The sequence below is a fragment of the Gobio gobio genome, assembly GCF_949357685.1.
Source record: "Gobio gobio genome assembly, chromosome: 22".
Classification (NCBI taxonomy): domain Eukaryota; kingdom Metazoa; phylum Chordata; class Actinopteri; order Cypriniformes; family Gobionidae; genus Gobio; species Gobio gobio.
The window spans coordinates 2,760,732-2,784,902 of record NC_137118.1 but is presented as its reverse complement, the minus strand read 5'-3'; the positions used below and the strand labels follow the sequence as shown (position 1 = coordinate 2,784,902).

At 39.9% G+C, this 24,171-nt stretch overlaps 1 protein-coding gene across 4 annotated transcripts in view; it reads right to left on the bottom strand.

The window, feature by feature from the left end:
- The window catches only part of cux1a (cut-like homeobox 1a), a 263,147-nt gene that overhangs the window by 76,180 nt on the left and 162,796 nt on the right, over positions 1-24,171 (bottom strand). For all 4 annotated transcript variants that reach the window (XM_079804718.1, XM_079804716.1, XM_079804717.1 and 1 more), the window contains exons 8-11: positions 24,147-24,171; positions 4,463-4,511; positions 3,377-3,481; positions 2,212-2,376 (exon numbers count right to left, since the gene is read on the bottom strand). The exon at positions 24,147-24,171 is cut by the window's right edge and continues 42 nt beyond it. In XM_079804718.1, the coding sequence (XP_079660844.1) occupies positions 2,212-2,376; positions 3,377-3,481; positions 4,463-4,511; positions 24,147-24,171 (344 nt within the window). The remainder of the gene's footprint in view (positions 1-2,211; positions 2,377-3,376; positions 3,482-4,462; positions 4,512-24,146) is intronic.

Here is a 24,171-nt window from a genome sequence, read left to right as displayed (position 1 = left end):
ACAATATCCCAAATGTTTCCGACTATTTGTAAATCGTGAGATGCTATTTGACCCGAGAAACCAGAGGGCGTGGCCTGTCGATGACATCATATCTGTTAGTTTGCGGTTTTATTCTGCAGAAGCGCTTTACTCTCATCCCATCATCAACACACTCAGATGTGTGTAATATGATCAACAGAGCTGCGTTACCTCACACTCATGAGCGGAGGAGCGGAAGTGGCGACTGTGGCATAATAAAAGTCCCGCTGCTCGCGAGGCGTGTGTTGCGTTCATCTTATTAACAATCGCTCCAGCGGTTCCTCAGCTCCACAACACTCGTCCTGCTCTGCTTCAGACTACAGTAACGTTAATAATCACATCCATCAACATGATTTCTGCCCGAGTCCTGTCCCGATTCTGAGCTGAAGACCACATGTCCCAAAAGTCTGCGCTCAAACATTACGTCATAAAACTACGCCTTTGTTTTGAACAGGCGACCTCTAGCGGACGGAAAAGTTACATAGTGCAGTTTTCAAGACACGTCAGATGCTTTATTTCCACTTCTCGAATAGTTCTTTAATTTTTATTGAATATAAATGCCTTCCTGATCTGATATGTGATGGGAAAAGAGAGTAGAGCGAGTCCAGCAATAGGCGGATTCGAACCTCGGGTCGATTTGCGTCAAAACTTCCTGCCATGGGTTTTACACCATGTCCTAACTACACATGACGCCGCAATGACGCAATAAAAGGCGTCTTTTCCATGTTAATTAGAGTTTTTGTCCTAACCGATGACACGCAATGAATCAATTTTAGAAACTAGTTTCTATTTCTGCGACATCGCGGCTGGAACAACAACACAAAACATAATCTCAGGTCATGTTTATGTGCTTTATTTAATGTTAAAAGCGTGTCATGTGACTTTGAATATCATTTAGTGCTCAGCTTTGCAATGTAGTCGTACTAAAAGCAACAAATGATAATTCACCTCAGACCTTGAAATATTAAACGTTCAAACTGTGAGCAAACAAGTGTATTCCAGGACAAAGATTGTTTTCGTGACTCAGTCTGTATTTTAGTCATGTTTACTTTAAATTTGATTATGTATCCATTCTTCTTCTGTTCTATTTGCACTTAATGTAATGGCATCTACTTCTGGCGGTGGACCCACCCACATTTTTTTTTTGCTTCTCACGCCCCTGCCTATAAATAAAAAAGGGAGTGCAATGCAATGCAGGAATAAACACATGATCAGAGTGTTCAATACTGTCCAGAGGGCACAAATGATGCCCTACTTAAAGGGTTAGTTCACCCAAAAATGAAAATTCTGTCATTAATTCCTCACCCTCATGTCGTTCGACACCCGTCAGACCTCCGTTCATCTTCAGACACAAATGAAGATATTTTAGTGTAAAGCTGATGCTGAGAAAGGCTTCAGATAGGCCTCCATTGGCATTCAGTACATTTACACTCACAAGACCCATAAAAGGCACTTAAAACGTCGTTACAAAGTCCATCTCACCACAGTGACTCTACAATCATTATACGATGCGACGACAATAGTTTTTGTGCGCAAAAAAAAATCAAAATAACGCCTTTATCCAACTTGTTCTTGTCTTCCGTGTGTGTCTCCACGACGCATGCGTGAGAATATGACGCAGATCCGGCGTTCGGACACATGATCCAGAAGAGATTTGTTTACGAGCAGAGGAAGACGCGCGTATCTCAGCTGTTGAATTCTACATTGATCATGCTTTAGGTCTCGGCGTAGTTCTCAAAATCAGGCTTAAGTGTGCATTTCATGGATTCCCGAACGCCGGATCTGCGTCATATTCTCGCGCATGCGTCGTGGAGACACACACGGAAGACAAGAACAAGTTGGATAAAGGTGTTATTTAGATTTTTTTTGCGCACAAAAACTATTGTCGTCGCATCGTAAAATTATTGTAGAGTCACTGTGGTGAGATGGACTTTGTAACGGCGTTTTAAGTGCCTTTTATGGGTCTTGTGAGTGTGAATGTACTGAATGCCAATGGAGGCCTATCTGAAGCCTTTCTCAGCATCAGATTTACACTAAAATATCTTCATTTGTGTTCCGAATATGAACGGAGGTCTGACGGGTGTCGAACGACATGAGGGTGAGGAATTAATGACAGAATTTTCATTTTTGGGTGAACTAACCCTTTAAGCTATATCTTTCATTAATATGCTTGATATTAGTCACTGGTCTGACCTTTAGTAGGGCTTCTTTGGAGCTCAGCTGCTGCTCAAGCTGGCTGATCTGATTGGTGGAGGTCTCGCTGAGCTGGGCCAGACTGGCCTGGAGTCTCTGAACGTCCTCAGCCAAACGCTCCACCTCCCTCTCCTTCGCACCCAACTCTGCCTCCAGAGACTTGTCCTGTACACACAAACACAACAGAAAGCGCTAACACTTCCTGTAACTAAATCGAAATTTGCTGTCAAAATGAACAGATCTTCTTCATGCTCAAACAGCAACACTAACTACAGGTGAAAAAGCTTTAATATAATGCAATTCTCAACTAATAACAATTATGTGAATGCACAATGCACTGGAAATACCTTCATAATGCGTTATATTATTATAGGCAGTGTTGGGGAAAGTTACTTAGAAAAGTAATGCATTACAATATTGCGTTACTCCCTTAAAAAGTAACTAATTGAGTTACTTAGTTACTTTTTAAGAAAAGTAATGCGTTACGTTACTTTTGCGTTACTTTTTCTCACCTGGGATGGGCTTGCTTTTTTATTTTGTTTTTAAATAGCAAAAAAATGTAATTTTTTGTGCAAATGTAAAGACCTCTTCATACCAAAATTGAAATAATAGATAAAAATGTGCTGCCATTCTGGATAATGGAAGAATAGGTTTTACCACTAAAAACAAAAATCTAGTCATTTTTGCTCATGGCTTAACTGAATCATCAAAGGTTAGCAGCACGACATTGGTCAATAAAGGTAGATTAAATGCATAAAAATATTAGTTTTATTTAACATTTATATATTTGAGGTTTGCATAGTACTCTGATTTTGCATTTGACTGATTTTATTAATTTTGAGGAGTGCAGAATCTTCATTGTGCTAGTGAGATAAATAAATGCTCACATTTAGTCTAGAACTACAATAACACATTTACACACCTCTGCACTTACTCTCACTTTTCTCAACATGGGGACAGGAGAGCTGTCAGTCAAATAAATGTGAAAAAGTAACTCAGATATTTTGTTGTAAATTTGAAAAGTAATGCGTTACTTTACTAGTTACTTGAAAAAGTAATATTATTACCTAACTCAAGTTACCCCCAACACTGATTATAGGCATCACGGAAAGTGTTCCCACATGGCCATTCCCTCCTTTATTCCCCCTCTCATCATCACTCTTACCATTTGCGGTGCTTTCTGGATCTGATTGGATGTTTGCAGGGTGTTTCCAGCTGAAGTGAGCTGGTCCCGCAGACTCACGGCCTCCTGCTCGGCCATTTCGGCCCTCTGGGGGACACAAACACAACAAATGGCTTCAAAATGGCTTCATCGAGGATTCATAAGCACTATATCAACCGATGAACTGTGAAGACTGGGAGCTGAAAGATCACAGGCTTCTAGTATTCAAGCTAAAGTGTGTCAAGGTACGCACGGTTGGTTGATTCACAGAATATGCAAATCACGCAGAATTCATTTAAAATAAAGATTGTGGTGTTAATTCAGTTGTTGCCCTAGAATGGATCCCTGACCTAAAGACAAACGGCTGAGGAGACTTCAAAAGTTAAATATATTTAAAGGCGCTCAACCTTTAGCTGCACCAAATCCAACACCACCATCTTTATGCATTTATGGTAATGACAAGCTAAATTATGCTAATTTATTCTAAACGTCTACGTAACAAGTCTTACCAAATGTTCTTTTTTCCGATGATTGGAATAATAATGCTAATGAAAACAATGATTATAAACTTTTTACTCGGGTGTTTGTTTATTGCTTGCCCTACATTTTCAGACAAGCAAACAGATTTCACAGTTTACAACAAGAAACATTCGAGTATTTTGGCAAGAAGAAATCAATTAATAATTCACCGCATTCCCAAAGATGTCAGAAAAACAATAGATTGACTATAAAACAGAATCCCCAGAAATGTACAAAAAAACATAATTTAAAAAAAAAAAAAGGCAAGAGATTCTTTATATTGCATCACATAAAAGATCTGATATCCATTTAGATTTAGCCGTCGGGGCTCAAAAAGAGCAAGGGAATGATGGATTTCTTCCAAAAGGAAAGCAGATGGAGGGAATTAGGATGTGTAGAACTTGGATATGTGTGACTCCAATAAAGTCGTGTGCTAATAAAAGAAATGTGCAAACTTCTGTACAGTCCAATAGACCGGAGGTATTAATAAAAGACCTAAACAAGCTGTTACTGCGTCTCGGATTTGCATACAATAGAAAAACACGAGTCCGTGAGGAATATGGCCTTTACCTGATTGGCTCTTTCCAGATCTGTCATCACCGCTTCAATCTCATTGGCCCTGAAAAATGAAGGCGCACATTACTTACGCAGGCAGGAGGGAAAGAGTAGCGCAGATTTGTTGCAGTAAAGCACAATGATGCAACATATCGCAATGCAATAAAATGGGTCACGTAGAGAACAGACCAGGTGGAACAGAAGACCTCACATCAACATAAAACGGGTAATCAGCATCTTGCCTCACTTCTGCGTCTGTGTGTGTGTGTGTGTGTGTGTGTGTGTGTGTGTGTGTGCAATTGCTAGATGCGTTTGCGAGGGCATTCATCATGAAAACATCTGGGTATGTGTGTGTGTTGTTTAAAGATCAGCCGTTGCAGTTGGACTTCCATAACCCCGTCATGCATGTGAACACTTGCACACTCACCCGTGTGCACACACACACACACACACACACACACACACTCACGCAGGGCCATTAAGCCTCTCGATTTCACAGTAATCCGCTGGACTGTGAGCTGTGTAGCCCAGCAGTGGGTTCACGGCTCAGCCACATGGACAAGCCCAGGTTAAAACAGAGGGATTACACTAATATAGGCCTCAGACTCCTTTTAATGCACACTAATCTGATATAATATTCTCAATTCTGCTAGCGCGCAGCTCAGCCCAGCAAATGGCATGGCTTAGGTGTGTAAACACAACTGCCTTCAATAAAGGGTAACTTTATGTCCCCGTTAAACATTCAACTCAAGTGAGTGTAGTTTTGTCACTCGGCTTTCAAACGTTGGTCTGGAAAAATGGCAAAAGTCATCCCATTGACAACACTGATTATGACTGAAATCATTGAAATCACCAATCCATAGTCAAGGCTATTAAAGGGATAGTTCACCCGAAAACGAAATGTTGATGTTTATCTGCTCACCCCTGAGAGCATCTAAGATGTAGGTGTGTTTGTTTCTTCAGTAGAACACAAATGAAGATGTTTAACAGTGTGATAGTCGTATAATGATGTCAATGGGGATATTTTAGAGGATGAGAGCAATGAGAGTAAAAACACACAGACATATGAATCCTTATTAAACCATGCGGATCGCGGCGACACACTGATGTCTGAAGACACGAAACCATCGGTTTCTGCGAGAAACCCAACAGTATTCATCAGGCGAATGTCATCTAGTATTCCCAGCGCCATAACTTCCGGTGAATAAGGTCAAAATACTGGCGTGATCAAAGATATATATGCGTAGATGCCTCATTCAACCAATCCGTGCAGGCACTAATCAGGGATCTATGTATATATCTATGATCGCGCCGGTATTTTGACCTTATTCGCCGGAAGATTCAAGAGTTTTATTTGTCACATACACAGTTATATACACAATATACAACTGGCAGTGAAATGTAAAAGAGTGTGAAGTGATGGCGCTGTGAGAGTGGGAAGAGTGATGGCGCTGATGCAGAGCCATAAAAAAAAATGTTAACATTTTTAAATATGGATATTTTTCTTTAACAAACGCTTCGATTCACTTCAGAAGGCCTTTATTAACACCCCAGAGCTGCGTGGAGCAGTTATATGATGGATAGATGCATTTTTATGGACTTCAAAAACAGAGCAACTATTACTGCTATTATAAAGCTTGGATTAGCCAGAACTTTTTTAATATAACGTCTGAAAGAAGAATATCATACACACCTCGGATGACTTGAGGGCGAGTAAATCATGGGCTAATTTTCATTTTTGGGTGAACTATCCCTTTAATATTTGGCTGGTTGGCATGGCAGCTGCTAACCGTGATTACAGTAAAAGGCGTCTTTCTCCATTGATGACCATATTGTATTCTGAATAAATAACCTTTTGCATATAAAGTAGTACAGCTCCGACAAATCTGTTTTGGTTTTGTATCTTAACTAAACTCAACACAGTGAATCTTGCATGACTGACTTGAACCAATCTGTGTGAGGAACCAGATCAAGTGGATTCCTATTGAAATATTTGGATTTTGCCTGGGAAAATTTGCCAAACAATGGTACATGTGACAGCACCTTTATGCTGCGTTCACACCAAACGCGAATTGAGCGTCAAAATCGCGTCTACCGCGTCTAGTTTCACGCGCGTACATTTTGAATGCATTCGCGCGTCAGCAGAGAATTGGACGCGCGTAGAAATCGAGCGCTGGAAGCGAAATTGACGCGCGTTCAAGGCACTCCAGGAGAAATATGTCATAAAACACCACTCTGCCTCTTTTCATTTTCATTAAACATATATATTAAGCATTAATAGCCACACAAATGTGGTCCAGGCAACTCCTACATCATCTTCAGTACATGTATATTTAAATATCCTTAAAATATAAAGTTATTAAACTTCTCTTTGCCCTCAGTCAAAACGATTTGGCAGACAACAAATTATAGATTCATGAGAGCAAAGCTCGGCCGTTAGATCTACACAAAACGAACCACTACAGGACATCAGAGCCAGCGGCAGACGCCAGAAGGACTGGCCGAGGAAAGGCTGCCTTCGCCGGGGTTATGAGCAGTGATTGCCCGGTGATAGCCTGGATCTCACAACTCCAAAAACACAAGATTATTTTTTTTAAATAGGCGCTCTCTTTATAAATAAACCACAGATTTGAGCTTTAAACAACTACATTCCCACCTGAAAACGTCTTAAAACTACATTTTGTGACACAATAGTACTGTTTTTAATTTATGCAGGGTTTCTCATACACGTCACTTTACCACGTGACAGCAGCGAGCAGGCTCCTGATTGGTTAACGCGGCGCGAATTGACGCCAAAGTTCAAATTTTTCAACTCGGGCGTCAGACGCGAATTCGCTTCAAACGCGTGAATGCACAAAAGCACCATTCGCGTGTAACGCGCGTATCGCGCAAGACGCTCAATTCGCGTCCAATTCGCGCCATTCGCGCGAACTGGACGCGCGAATGAAGCGGATTCGCGTCCTTCGCGCCGCGCGTAACGCGCCTTCCGCGCCGCGGGACCTCAAGACGCGCGTCAACGCGCCTTTCCATTGACTTAACATTGAAATCACTCGCGCCTGACGCTCAATTCGCGTTTGGTGTGAACGCAGCATTAGGCTCCCACTCCCACTATAGCTGCTTTTGTTTGATATTTACCACAATCTTTTTATCATTAGGGGCGTAGGCATCTACTGTATCCATTGGTGTTTTATTATACTGTTTCTTCTTCTTCCACTCTGGGAGTCTAAGGCAGCCCATAAAACAACTGCGGGAAAGTTATGACATTTGGCACACAGATTGTCTGAACTGTCACCACAGCAAATTTGGAATCTCAATCCCTCTAGCGCCACCACCTGTCCAAAGTCGCACTAACGTTTATGCTAATAACGTCAATTCAACATCATGAAAATGTCCGCCATTTTGAATTTCACCTCTTCACCACCATTTTCCTCCTAGGCTGTTGCTCCGATTTTCACGAAAATTGGTTCAGATCATCTTCAGACCATGGCGACAAAAATTTTTGGAATTCAAGTTGATTCGTTGAACCGTTCTTGAATAACGTGCGAACGAATTTGATGAAGAGCGAAATCTTTAGCGAAATCTGACCAAACTTGGTGTGTGTTACGACAACCATGACCTGAGGTGACCTGCACAGCTTCAGCACAGTGCCACCTGGTGGTCAGGAGATTGACATTTTTGCTTATGACTTCTGAACGCTTTGGGCAAAAATCACAAAACATCTTTTTAGATTTGGCGCGGCATGTTGAGCCAAACAATACCGAATTTTCCCCTTTCGGCCATTTTGCGTGACGGCAAATTGTCATAAAATGCTATATTTAATGAACACATTGGCGTAACGTTACGAAACTCCTTGTGGGAAAATTATGAAATTTGGCACACTAATAGAGGACAATCTGAACTGTTACCGTAACAAATTTGGAGTCTCTAACTCAATCCCTCTAGCGCCACCGCCTGTCCAAAGTTGCATTTACGTTTGTGAGAATAACTTCACACTGCAAAAAATGCTTTTCTTACTTAGTATTTTTGTCTTGTTTTCAGTCCAAATATCTCAAAAATCTTACATTAAGGAGCATTTACTAGACAAGCAAACGTTTTTGTCTTGTTTTGGGGGAAAATAACTCAAAATTAAGGAAGTTTTTGCTTAAAATAAGCATAATAATCTGCCAATGGGTTAAGCAAAATAATCTTATTTCAAACAGAAAACAAAATTATTTTTCTAATGCTTCTTAATGTAAGATTTTTTAGATATTTGGACTGAAAACAAGACAAAAATACTAAGTAAGAAAAGCATTTTTTGCAGTGCAATTCAAAATGCTATATTTTATGAACACATTGGCGTAACGTTACGAAACTCGGTATGTGTCTTTGACAACATGCCCTAAAGTTTTTGGGGCAGCGCAACCTTGTCGTCAAAACTTATAATGAAGTTTACAAAACTTTACAAAATCAACTGATTATGATTATATTAGCCTTTTGTATTGACCTGGTCTTAATAGATTCATTGGGTCATGCCGAGAACATAGATACCAATTTCACCATAGTCGGCCGAATTTCCTGTCCACCATTTTGATTTTCTTTAAAAAAGTTATTTTTCAAACTCCTCCTAGACCACTAGACGTTTTCGTAAACCGCGTCGACAAAGTTGCATGATGCCAAAACGACTGAGGCTGTATCTCTGCAATGCTTAAGGATATTGACACCAAACTTTGCTTTTTGTCACATCAATTTGGTCACAGCGCAACCAATTGGTCAAAAGTGAGAATCCATTAAATCATATTACTAGTAACTGTATTTATGTCTTTAATTGCTCAATGCTTGCATGACTTATTGTGTTCTTTATGCTTGGCCCCGATAATAGCCGCTATATTTTTTGTTTGACATCAATATTCAACAAATCTCACACACAATCTCAAATTGTGACAATGTGCCGTAGCATGTGTGCTTTTTGTTTGATTTTGTACCATATAACTTGAAGCAGCAAAGCTGATGATCTGAAACAAGACCAAAAATTCAACCAGCACATTATCTTATCAAGTGAAACTTGTTAGCCCACATACTGAGCCCTTAATCTGATAAAAGCCCTTGCATTATTTCTGTCACCCACTGTACTCTCCTCTCGAACGCTTCTCCCATTGACACTTCTGACCATGTGACTGCAAACTGAGAGGAGTCAAGCACAGCTGAAATTAATTCAACAGCCAGGCTTAATTAGAGGCGATTTGGTTTAATGATTCAGATGAGCTTAACTCAGCTTTGTGCGCACTTTTAAGCGCGTGACTCCGGCGTCTCATGGATGATGCTGCGTTGGAGTTTTATTGTGGCTGAAAGTGAAGAGCGCTTTGTAAAATACTACGTTTCAAATTGTTATTGAAACATAATTATTCACTCCAATTACATGATGGCTCTCTAACGTGAATGTGAAACCCAATTCGCAACACATTTTATTTCTGTAATGTGACATTTCTGATATTCAACTAGAAAAAAACTCCACTGGGAATTAATTGGATTGTGGAAAATGGGCATTACACACCAAAAGGAGCTCAAAACAATTCCTCGATAGGTATTAAAATGACCAAATACAGTCACTTCGACTTTAAAAATGGATATATTCAATATAATGTAGATGTTTATTATATATATTTATCCTCTGAGCTGTACAAAACCCAAAGAGTTAAATATAAATCATTAAATAAAAATGTTAGATCCGCACAGATTTGGGAATTATGGAATATAATACTCCTTTAAAGCTAACGACTGCAGATCAAAGGTTTATTTTATGCATTAACAGTGTCATGATCTCGTCATGGCACAGAATACAAAAATACAATCCCTCTTAAATACAGTGTAAAGAGGCACTCATTCTTTCTCCTGCTCACACACACACACACACACACACACGATTGCGAACCTACATAACCTAATCTCCACTCGTTTTTGCTCTCGTGTTCACTCCCTCCTTTATGGGCCCCACTGTAAAAACACATTAAAGATGACCTTAAAGGGGCCATATTCGACACTTTCGTAGTATTTCATTTCCTTGAATCATCGTGTGTTAGTCAAGGTTTCTTAATTTAGTGTTATGCCCTCTCTCTGACCCTTATATTTAAACGCTACTGGATCTTCAAGAACTCGATATGCAAATGAGTCGACTGGTTGACTTCCGTGTGCTAATGCAGTTCACAAATCTGCCATTTTGTACTTTTTTCTAGATGTTTCAAGTGGGGAAGCAGTTGTGCGTTAGAGCGTAATTTCAAATCTTAACCCTCTGGAGTCTGAGCTGTTTTGGGGCCCTTTAGAAGTTTTGACATTTGTGTTTTTTTCAGTTGCTTATAAACATATTAATGGTAAAAGTGTAATCACACTGTATTCAGCACAAACTGGGCTACCAGAATATCTGAGCAACATCTATGTACATGCTTGTATTTTTGAGAGAAAAATGTTTATGCACGGATTTAAAAAACAAAAACAAAAAAAATTGTTTTAAAATTAAGGCCTCAAAACACACAATAGATATGTGTTTACAAGACTTTTGACTCCAGGGTGTATTTCCATAGAGTTTTTGCTTCAAACTGATGTGAGAATCATCGAGCCGACTCATTCACATAAAACAATATATTAATTTACAATTTGTAAGACAGTTTCTCTTCACAAAGCCAATATGCGAGGAGGCGTGATATCTAATGAATAATGATGAGATAGCACCTGAGATAATAAAGGACTCGCATTAATGAGCTGCATAATGAATGAGCTTCAGGTAGGCCTGTGACAGAGAGCAACAGAGCAAAGGAAATATATGTTTTTTGTAGTTTATTTTATTTGGAATGTAATCAACAAAGGCCTATTATATTCTAAATGATCAGAAGATTTGACTACACTGCAAAAAATGCTATATTTTTTCTTGTTTCCAGTCCAAATATTTAACATTCTTAAATCAAGATTAATTTACTAGATAAGTACAAATTTCTGGGGGGAAAATAAAAATGAAGTGAGTTTTTGCTTAGTTAGTTAGTTAGTTAACGTTATTGTCCCCAAGGGGAAATTCTGATGAAAAGATAAGTGCTGCGTCCCAATTCGCATACTATCCGTACTAAATAGTATTCGAAAAAAGAATTAGTATGTCCCAAATCTTAGTACGTTGAAAAGAGTATTCCAAAGATTCCCGGATGGTTTACTATTTCCGGTTAGATTTCGAAGTGCAGATCGATGCGCACTCTAACGGCTGATATTACCCACAACCCATTGCGAGATGGACGAGGATTCGATTAGAACTACAAACGCGGATAAAAAGTGTTTAAAAAACTACAAACATGACGGTTATGCGAGTCTGACGGTTAAGTGGAGAGGATTAGATAAAGTGGTTTGAGTGAGCAATTATCAGTATTTAACCTGACGAAAAGATATTTATTCAATATTATCCACATTATATTTCTCCTTCAGCAGCTTTGAGAACTTTTGTAATGATACGTTTGGCCATTAACTTTGCAAACACATGAGAGGAGTCTCTGCATTAAAGACCCACGAAAGGCAGATCAACGAGCGACTACATTTCTCTCCGATACGGTAGGAAATTAAATTGAAAGTGGAGGATTTGAACTGTGATGATGATTGACAGTTTAAACGGTGACGGGACGCACGTAACAGAGTCCGTTAAAGATGACGAAGTAGTATGTCCCAAAGCTTGCATACTCTTCTGCTACACACTCAAAAGTATGTACTTTTTCTTCACAAAAAGAGTACATACTTTTAGGACGTAGTATAAGTAGGCGAATTGGGACGCAGCCAAGGACATACGCAACTCGGCCTTCAGAAACGGCATGTTCTTCATCACCTCGAACCCGGGTTCAGAGGTTATCAGCGAGATCATTTATCGGGATTATCTGAATCTACATACGAACACGCTGCGATGTGGGAAAGTCCAAAGAAATAACAGTGTGAATGTAATCCGGGAAAATATAAACATGACTTCTTTTGTTATTCTAGGAGCTACCGCTGATGAATAGCGCGTATTAAACACTTACTGCTTTTGATTATTGTGTTTGGTCGTGTCGGGCCTGATAAATTATGAGAACCAGCTGCTTTGATTCTGACCTTTTCCATCCAGCACGGCTGTCAGAAAGAGGAGGTTAACTCGCGAAGCTAGAGAGAGAGAGAGAGGTCCAGGTTACATGCATCCTCTGGCTGTAATTCAACTCTTTCAGGCGATTCTCTCTCTCTCTCGAACTCACTCTCGCTCGCTCTCTCTCTCCCCAGTGTCTTTGTTTCTGCTGCGGCTCAAATCCCCCTGGGCTGGTACGACATTTCACAGATTTAGCCCATTAGATTTCCATTTTGCTCTTTCTCCATTTGGCCCCTATCTTATGGAGCCAGTGTGGGCTTTATCCTGCTGGGTTTTTTTTTGGTCCTCCCATCCTCTCTTAACCTTTTGAAGGCTATGGTAGTAAGAAAACCCTCAGGGTTTGGTTTTTTTCTCCTCTTGTTGAGTGTCTGACCTCCAGGAGATAAAAACGCTCGCTCTCAGAAGTGTCATTCCTCACACGAACACTCAAAACAACAAACATCATCGACCCAAATCCTTCTCGACAGCAATCACACAGGTGTATAATCATCTCCAGTGGAGTTTTCAAGAGTTTTGTTCTGGAGTAAATTAACTACTCGTGTTGTTGATTAAACTGTGATTTCGTTATATTGAGTTATTCAACATCACCAATAACTGGATTTGTACATTTTGTGAAGGAAATATGAGGTGTTTTAAAAACATCACAACCCCGAATCGCCATATTACTCTGATCCATAGTAGACACTGGTCTGCTATCGCTTTCTATAGGATTTTGTCATCCATTTAATCGCCCATCCGATGTGAATCGCAAAGTTTGATCATATAGAAAAGTAATAGTCCTCTACATGTCTATTTACAATGTTTAACATTTAGGTTTAATACAGACAATACTTAAAGTCCCCCTGTACTCGATCATTTCATCCATTAAACTCATCTTTGATCACCAAAATTACATATTCAAAAACATTTTATGTAATTCGACACCCTTGCTTCATTTAGTATACTCCGATCCATGAATATGCAAATAAGCCAAGCGATTTTCATGCATTCTGCCTTATTTACACTGTTAGAGTTGATTCTCATGATAAACATGGACAGAGTTTCAAAACATGAGTTGGACGAGTGAGTATTTCTGTGTTATACTGTAATGTAACGTCATTAATGTTTCATAGAGACATTATTATCAGTGATACTGGCCTTCATTCATAAAAAGATGCCATTACAACACATATTTAAAATATGCTGTCTTTAAATTGTTTCTACATTAATTTGGAGAGTAACTGAAATTATTACAATATCAAAATATTAAAAACTTAAAATATTAAAAACTTGCGATTAATCGCGATTAATTACAGAAAAAATGTGATTAATTCGTATTTTTTTTAATCGACTCCCAGCACTAGTTTTTAGACACGAGATCAACAATGTCACTAAAGAAGTGTGTGTGTGTGTGTGTGTGGGAAAGATCACCTTGTTCAGCTTCACAAATAACCCAGCGTTAAGGGAACAGTGGATGCAGTTTGTGTTTCCGGAGTTCTGCAAGTGTGTGTGTGTGTGTGTGTGTTCCCGGTCATGAGTGGAAACCGTAGGCGTGAGTGAAACTGATCAAATGTGTGTGTTTTGTTGGCAATCTGCGCGCAAGTGCATATAATGTGAACAACACCAATGTATAGAGAATCAAGAGTTATCCAGGGATAATGCTGTGTGTGTGTGTGTGTGTGTGTGTGTGTGTGTGTGTCTTTAGCTCCGCCCACTGCACGCCTCCACGAGCTCGGCAGAAAGAATCAGTTCAGTGTGTCTGTCTTTTATAAATCTGATAAACTAAAGACTTTTGTGAGATATGAAGGATCAACACTACTCTACAGATACTCGAGATTAACACCAGACTGGCAGAAACGTTAATGCTTTATCTTTCCTCTTCAAACCGCACAATTTGAGGTATAATTTGTATTTCTATCACTGATGTTACTAGTCGGATTACACAACAGAGTTTCTGTGGTTTAGAAAACCCCATAACCATAATTGTGAGCAATAGTGATACTCATATTAGCTTAGCTAATCACGCTAGTTCATACTACAGGATTGCTGTACAATACAGTGGAAATATCAGCGAACAATGCAAGAGCTTCTGGGAAGGCGAAATGTCTTGCTTGACACAGATGAAATGTTTTCTTTGCACTCAGCCGGCGAGCGTAGATCCGTGCAGATAAATCAGGTGGGTAGGATGAGGTCCTTTGTGTTCCCCGCAGTAATTCAAAACCTGCCAGACTGATGGGAGTACAGACAAATGGATCAGACAGAGCAAAAATCCACCCTCCGAAATGTCACCCAACCAACAGCACAGCAGAGACTCTGTCAAGCGAAACACGGCGGATGCAGAGACGCAAAAGGCTGAGAGGTGCGAACAGGCCTGACGCTGCTCTTCTGCCTGGATCTGAAGGGAATCAAACTGTGCTGTTAATCCGAGTCAGTGTGTGTAACATCACAGGATGCACAGACAAAAGGATCTGGAGGTGCGTTCGCAGGCGAGCGAAAATCAACGAAATCAAGCCACAATACAACGAAATCAAGCCACAGCATAACGAAATCAAGCCACAACACAACGAAATCAAGCCACAGCATAACGGAATCAAGCCCCAACACAACGAAATCAAGCCACAGCACAACGAAATCAAGCCACAGCATAACAGAATCAAGCCACAACACAACGAAATCAAGCCCCAACACAACGAAATCAAGCCACAGCATATCGAAATCAAGCCACAGCATAACGAAATCAAGCCACAGCATAACGGAATCAAGCCACAGCATAACGGAATCAAGCCACAGCATAACAAAATCAAGCCCCAACACAGCGAAATCAAGCCCCAACACAACGAAATCAAGCCACAACACAACGAAATCAAGCCCCAACACAACGAAATCAAGCCGCAACACAACGAAATCAAGCCACAGCATGACGAAATCAAGTCAAGCAACCACACAACGAAATCAAGCCACAGCACAACGAAATCAAGCCACAGCATAACGGAATCAAGCCCCAACACAACGAAATCAAGCCGCAACACAACGAAATCAAGCCCCAACACAACGAAATCAAGCCCCAACACAACGAAATTAAGCCGCAACACAACGAAATCAAGCCGCAATCAAGCCACAACACAACGAAATCAAGCCCCAACACAACGAAATCAAGCCGCAACACAACGAAATCAAGCCACAGCATGACGAAATCAAGTCAAGCAACCACACAACGAAATCAAGCCACAGCATAACGAAATCCAGCCCCAACACAACGAAATCCAGCCACAGCATAACGAAATCAAGCCACAGCACAAGAAATCAAGCCACAGCACAACGAAATCAAGCCCCAACACAACGAAATCAAGCCACAGCATAACGAAATCAAGCCACGACACAACGAAATCAAGCCACAGCATAACGAAATCAAGCCACGACACAACGAAATCAAGCCACGACACAACGAAATCAAGCCACAACACAACGAAAAAGCCACAACACAACGAAATCAAGCCGCAACACAACGAAATCAAGCCACAACACAACGAAATCAAGCCACAACACAACGAAAAAGCCACAACACAACGAAATCAAGCCACGACACAACGAAATCAAGCCACAACACAACGAAAAAGCCACAACACAACGAAATCAAGCCACGACACAACGAAATCAAGCCACAGCATAACGAAATCAAGCCACGACACAACGAAATCAAGCCACGACACAACGAAATCAAGCCACGACACAACGAAATCAAGCCACAGCACAACGAAATCAAGCCACAGCATAACGAAATCAAGCCCCAACACAACGAAATCAAGCCACAACACAACAGCTTTTTCGTTGTGTTGTGGCTTGATTTCGTTGTGTTGTGGCTTGTTTTCGTAGTGTTGTGGCTTGTTTTCGTAGTGTTGTGAACTTATGTTTGCTTTTTATATTGCGTTGTGTTGTGCACTACTGGGCCACCGTAGATTCTTGATGTCTGTGGGAGTAAATCTCACAGGAGGTCAAAGTGTTCATGTCACCGGGAGCCGATGAAATCCATGCCCAGTGCACTTCTCCACGGTTTACATCTCACACACACACACACACACACACACACACACATACGCAGAGCCCACATAAACCACAAACAGAAATTCACTCCCTTTTTAACACGTGCACACATCCCCACCTAGACACACACTCGCGATCCAACATCCGCACAAACACACGGGCCTCACACACGGCTGCTATTTCTGTACGCTCCCCATCTACTGCCCATTTGTCTCGTAAAGGACACACTGCAAAACCCAACCTGCCACTTTCAGCGCAGGAGAAACAACTTTAATTGCATGTTGTTTCTTTCCAATTCAGTCAGGGAAAACCAGAGAGAGTTTAACCACGCTGGGAACAAGCACAACAGGCCACACAACACGACAAACTCGAGCCGGCCGAGGGGATAAACTCAGGGATTTTTCCACTTCGTTTACTACAAAAACGTGAGAAAACGTTAACTGGTGTGAAAATATACATAACCGTTAGATTTCTAAATGTCGCGGTACATCCTCGAATATATAATGTGAAAATGTTTAAAATAATAATATTTTATATATTAATGTACAAATATAAAAATGTTAAAACGATGAAAACACAGACTAAAATGCACATATTAAAATATGTCAGTGAAATTGTTTTGTCTCAAGATGTACAAGATGGAGCATTTATAAAAGCGCCTACTAAATCCTGTCTGTGAAACCAGGCCTCAATGTAATACAAATAAGCTGACTTAAATGGTATAAAATGGTTAAATATGAATGTTGAGTTGGGGTTATAAAGTTAAAAATAGGTTGAGTTAAACTGGAAAACCACTATTTTTTTAAAATAGGCTCATTTTTCGTCTCCTCTACAGTTAAACAGTTGAGTTTGAGCGTTTCTCCATTCAGCCGATCTCCGGGTCTGGCGGTCGCACTTTTAGCATAGCTTAGCATAGATCATTGAATCTGATTAGACCGTTAGCATGATTACGCAGGAATGAGAGAATAGTTTCTGCCATATCGGCCTAGAAAATCACAACTTCTCATTTTCCGTCGGTCTTAGTACACGATGTGACTACAGAAGAGTCGAGTTTTAAATAGGAAAAATATTGAAACTCTTTGGTCATTTTTGAGCGAGATGCTAACGGTCTAATCAGATTCAATGATCTATGCTAAGCTATGCTAAAAGTGCGACCGCCAGACCCGGAGATCGGCTGAATGGATTCAGAAACGCTCAAACTCAACTGTTTAACTCTAGAGAGACGGAAAATGAGCCTATTTTCAAAACTAGTGGTGTGTTCCTTTAAGGTAAATCTCAATAAGTTAAAGAATTAGATGACGCTAAGTTAAATAAACAAAATTTTAGTTTAAAAGAAAAAATACTGCACTGTATATGAATCAGTGGCGTTAAATATGAATATGTTGAATTAAATATTACATCTAAATAATTTGAGAATATTAACTCTTTAACTGTCAGGGTTTTTGAAAAAAGTTTTTGATCATTTTCAAAAAACATTCATGGCCATCAGAATATTTTGTTGTATGAATATCTGAACATGCAATATCTCTAAAGGAAGAACAGACCCTGTGCTTTTAAACAACAACAAAAAATCCATTTTATTCTAGCTTCATGCATTATTATTTTTTTAATCAACACTTGAATGTGGGTAAGTTTCATAAAAAAGCAAAATTTTGAGCAAAAAGTTGAGAAAATCCCGTTTTTGTCAAAGACTACGTCCAGAGCGATGATCAAACACAGATGGAACTCCCCAAAGCTTCCGTCCTATCGCTCGTCCTGCGTCCACATTTCACTCAGTGACATTAGATAGTTCTGATTTATACGCTGTTTAATGTTTGATGAGTGCGTTATTTTGCATATGCATATGATTACATATGATATCACTTGTTTCTGCGTCTTCTTCGCCTGTGTTTTGATCAGGAGATTTGGCACTCTTTCAGGAGATGTGTAATAGCGACCCCTAGCGTATAACAGTGAAAACACGGATTGCCAGAAGATTTCGTCAATGGCGAGGAAGCGTTTTCTCACAAATAGCGGAAAATTCCATGTTTGGCAGGGAAAGAGTTAAGTAAAATAATGACGTTGAACACGACAATTACAAAGAGAATATTTAAAAAATACAAATAAGCTGAGTTAAACGGATATATCGGAAGCAAAAACAATGTGGGTGGGTCCTTGCTAAACGTATAGTTCGGAAAGACAAAATTACGGAAATCACATATCATTGAGAGCGGCAGTAGTGTAGGGGTAAGATGCATGGCATCTAGTTTTGACGCCAGAGCCACGGTTCGAATCCGCCTTTCGACGAACTCAATCTTCTCCCTTTTCCCATCACATATCAGATCGGAAAGGCATTTATTTTCAATACAAATGAAGAAAATATTAGAAAAGTGGAAATAAAGCGTCTAACATGTGTCTAATAATAAGTGTTTATTGATTAGGGCTAGGTAAACAGACATGTGCTGAATGTTAGAGACGATAAAAGTGAGTGGGTCCAATTTCATTGATCGTAAAAAGTGGGTGGGTCTTGTTCCACTTTTTCCCACATATATATGTTAAATACAAACTCCAGATGCAATGTTAATAGTTTTTCTTCATCTCAGCGTTTGTGTATCAGCGCTGGCGTGTGTTTGTGCGGGCATGCATGGGCCGATGCCCGTGTCTGTGCCAGCTGTAGTTACTGTAGCTGGCAGGACGTTAATGAGGAGGTCCTGAGGAGGGATGAGAGGAGAGGAGAGTCTGGGCTGGAAAAGAAAAAGAACCGGATTAAAATTTCAGCACAACACCGAGCCCTAAGAGAGAGCGAGCGAACAAGATAGATGGCTGGGACGACAGACACCTCGCGGGCCTGTGAGAAAGGCGGACATTCCTCCATGAACACGTCTGGGAGAGAGGGAGAGAGGGGGAGGGCGTTGGGGGAGGGGAAGAGAGAGAGAGAGAGAGAGAGAGAGAGAGAGAGAGAGAGAGAGAGAGAGAGAGAGAGAGAGAGAGAGCGAAAGAGAGAGGGAGGTCGCATACAAACAGCGAGGCGAATTGAAGCATTCCATTATTACGCTCGACTGAACCCTGCTCCTCTTTTCACCCTGAACCCAAGACACACACACACACACACACACCAAATACAGACTCTGATACCATCCTTCCTTCAGACTGAACTAAAAAAGAAAAAGAGGAAGGGGAGGGTGAGACGGCAGGAAGGAATATGAGAGACAAAAATAGGAATGATGTTACTGGACTGACTAGTTAAAAAAAAACTCTTCTATCCATCAAAAAACATGTCAAGTTGAGATTTCAATATGGTTGACTCCGCCCACATGGCCTCGATTACATCATCAGTTTTTTTTTTTTTTGATTCCACATTACGCAGTCTTTCAATAAGCATGACTACAAACATCCCCACGGTTCACACGGGTGAGGATCGATAGCGTTATGGATTATCCGTCCATACCTGCTGAACACCCAGAGCTAACCGCCCGCATCAAAGCACAGCAACTGCCCGCCGAGGGACTTCCTTTCTCATTCACTTATTACTGGAGCACTGTGGAGCATGACACACTCTTATGTTTATTTAACTACACGATCCTGCACACTAACGTCTCTGCACTTCCCGTTGAGATCCACCTACTGTCACTGCGGATGAACCGAGCTAACGGAGCATGTGAAGCCCTGAGGCCAGGAAAGGGCTCTTAGATGGGGGGCGGGATTCCTTTATCCCCTAGCAAAGACACATGCACTGAATCACCTAACCTCATTAAGTCAGCAATCACGACAACAAGATAACCATGAAGCCTTGGATTATAGACGATCTGGGGCAAATCAATCACATATATATACAGCATAAGTACATCGACCAAAACCACGGCCACTTACTGGTCATATTCAGCTTTATAGTGATTGATTGATTGATTGATTGTATTTGCTCTGAAATGGCTCAAAAGGGTATTTTTTTTGCATTGTTGCATTGAACATTTTATTAATATAAATACAGTATAATAGAGAATAATTAAACAAAAATGTATTCAATGATTTTCACCAACAAAACAATATTAAAGAACCTATATCATACACTGTTAAAAAAAAGCAGGTCCCCAATTCAACATTTTCTAGTGAGCGATCACATCTAAAATTTTCAGATGGCCAAATTTAATTGAATTAAATTGCATCAATTCACAGAAATTCAATTTGGCCAACTGAAAAATTTAGATGTGATCGCTCACTAGAACATTTTTAATTGGAGACCTGAATTTTTTTTACAGTGTATATAAAATGCCAATTTTTTTCAATGATTAAACGCAACAAATTATAGTTAGTGATGCTCGCCTATATGACAAAACATAAAATGCCATATAAAAAAAACATTGATATTTCAATGTGTATCGATACTGAAATATCTGAAAAGGTATCCTCCGAAAGCGCACACTGATCTATATAATCTGCCTCTCAAACCTCTTGTGAGTACCAAACTGACTTATTTGTCATGGCTTCTTGTGCTTAAATGATCAAACATATACAACATTATATAACAATGGCAGTCTTGGTGAGTATTCAGGTAAATACAGTCAGTTTTGTAATGTGGATAGAAAGAAAGGGCATGTTGTGTAACAGTATACTGGATCTGTGCATACACTCTTAAAGTGACAGTAGCGTAATAAACCGGCTTCTCATTAATGTTAATCAAAGAACAGCAGATCAAGAGGAAATCACTCACTTCTCTTGACTGAACTGCTGTAGCTTTAACTTTAAGCATTGTGTTTACAGCGAAGACCATCCAGTGTTATTTTACATTTGATTACTTTCTTTTCTGTAGTACTAGCCTATTTCTCACCTGAAGTTTGTCTCTTTATTCTATTGTATTTATTTGTACTATCATTTGCAATTTGTTATTTGTTCTTATTTAATACTGTTTATTGTCTTTTTTTTTTTTGTAAATGTAGTTCAACGATTCAAATAAAGCCTCCCTGTGCTGTATCCAAAAATTATGAGATAATAACAAATGATCTGTATGGCGAATATATGGCAGTTTTCCCTGTGGTATCGAAATATCGATATTTTTCAAGGTATCGAATCGTAGTTGAAAATTCCAGTATCGTGACAACACTAATATACATATATATATATATATAGCGCTATGAAACAATTAAAGATAAAGGGGTTTACATAACATATGTGTGTGTACTGTGTATAATTGTTATGTATATGTGAATACACACAAAACACATGTATATATTTAAGAAATATTTGCGCAAATATAAATAAAATGTATATTATGTAAGAGCTGTCAAACGATTAATCATGATTAATCGCATCCAAAATAAAAGTTTGTGTTTACATAATATATATGTGTGTACTGTGTATAATTATTATGCAAATATAAATTGTAGATGAATTTGATATATATCATGTATTTATTATTATTTCTTTTAGGAAAATAATGAATTCAGACACAAAAAATACATGTCATGTCATTGACCCATATACAGTATATACACAATATTTCTTAAATATATTATGTGTGTGTGTGTTTGTTTTTGTGATTTATGAGGACACAAATTTGTATAATGACAGGTATTACACTGACGTAAACATTTCATATGTCCTCATATTTAAAATAGATTTAAAAACATAATAAACAATGTTTTATTAAAAATGTAAAAATGCAGAATGTTTCCTGTGATGGGTAGGTTTATGGGTAGTGTGTGTGTGTGTGTGTCATCATCTTCTATGGATGATGAATAATAATTAGAGATATTAAACAGAGTTGGAACCGATTCTCAACAAACCACGTCACGTTTTGGGTTCAAAATCAGACTCAACAAAATTGTCCATCTGATATTTAAAGGGTTAGTTCACCCAAAAATTTAAATTCTGTCATTAATGACTGACCCTCATGTGGTTGGACACCCGTCAGACCTCCGTTCATCTTCAGACACAAATGAAGATATTTTAGTGTAAATCTGATGGCTCTGAAAGTCCTCCATTGGCTCAATGCACTTTACACTTTCAAGACCCTTAAAAGACACTAAAGACGTCGTTACAAAGTCCATCTCACTACAGCGGCTCTACAATAACTTTATGAAGCGACGACAATAGTTTTTGTGCGCAAAAAAACCCTAAATAACGACTTACATAGTGATGACGATTTCAAAACAAGGCATCATGAAGCTTCGAAGCGTTAGGAATCAGTGAGTCGAATCATGATTCGGATCGCGTGTCAAACCGCCAAACTTGGCGATTCAAACCACTGAATCGACTCAGTGATTCATAACGCTTCGAAGCTTCATGATGCTTTGTTTTGAAATCGTCATCACTATGCAAGTCGTTATTTAGGGTTGTTTTGCGCACAAAAACTATTGTCGCCGATTCATAAAGTTATTGTAGAACCACTGTAGTGAGATGGACTTTGTAACGACGTCTTTAGTGTCTTTTAAGGGTCTTGAGAGTGTAAAGTGCATTGAGCCAATGGACTTTCAGAGCATCAGATTTACACTAAAATATCTTCATTTGTGTCTGAAGATGAACGGAGGTCTGACGGGTGTCGAACGACATGAGGGTGAGGAATTAATGACAGAATTTTCATTTTTGGGTGAACTAACCCTTTAAACGTCTTCTGCTACTGTGATAGACGCTGTCCCATTAAAGTACACTAAACAGCGGATTACACTCGTGATATCAACCATGTAGTCGGCCGCAAAACATCACCAATACATCTAAATTCGTAAGCACCAAAGCAAATGCTAATAACTGAAGGCTGGAGCATGAGGATGATATGCGTTTTACCTGCCACATTCAGTCCCCGGGAGAGGCCGGAGAGTTGGAAACAGGCCAATGTTACTGAATGTCACAATGCATTTTCTCATGCGCGTCTTTCTTGTTTGCACGTACACGGTCATACTCAAGAGTTTGTGCACACGCATGAGATTTATTTCCTGTTCGATTTGTGTCAGAAGCGAATGTTTTCCTTCTTCTCCTCCAGAGCTGCAGTGCTGGGGGTCTGGTTTGATCACAGGTGGTGTAATTACGCCACACCCCGCGCAGAAACAGCCCGAAGCGAGCTCTCTGTGCAACAGGATGCATTCCTCAGTGACAGCGAGACAAGGAAATTGCCACCTAACCCCGACCACATGACAGGGAGAGAGCGCGCACAAACACACACGCATGACCCAGATCAAGGTAAACAGACACAATGCGCAGACAAAAAGCACACACACTGATTCACCGCCTACAAAATGTCAGTCGAATCCCGTCATTACTGGATACTGTGCGAGTTGTGTCATCCATTATTCAGCCATGAAGGCAGCATGGGCGGGATTGTGAGCACTATTGAATATCAAAACTCGAAGGTGTGATTTCACCACACTGTGTTTTCCCCCATAATCAAACCTGTCTGCAGGAGGATTAGGAGCCGTTTTGGTGCGGATCAAAGGGTGTGTGTGTGTTTGTCTGTGTCTGTACGGGCACGTAAATGTGTGTGCAAAGGTGAGACAAAGACGTAGCACGCCTAGCAGACAGACGGGGGAATCCGAGCCATTTGAGCGCTAATCCACACTGTCTCCTGCAGCGTCACAATGGAAACGGGTTACTCACTTTGCTGTGGATTCTTCATCGTACT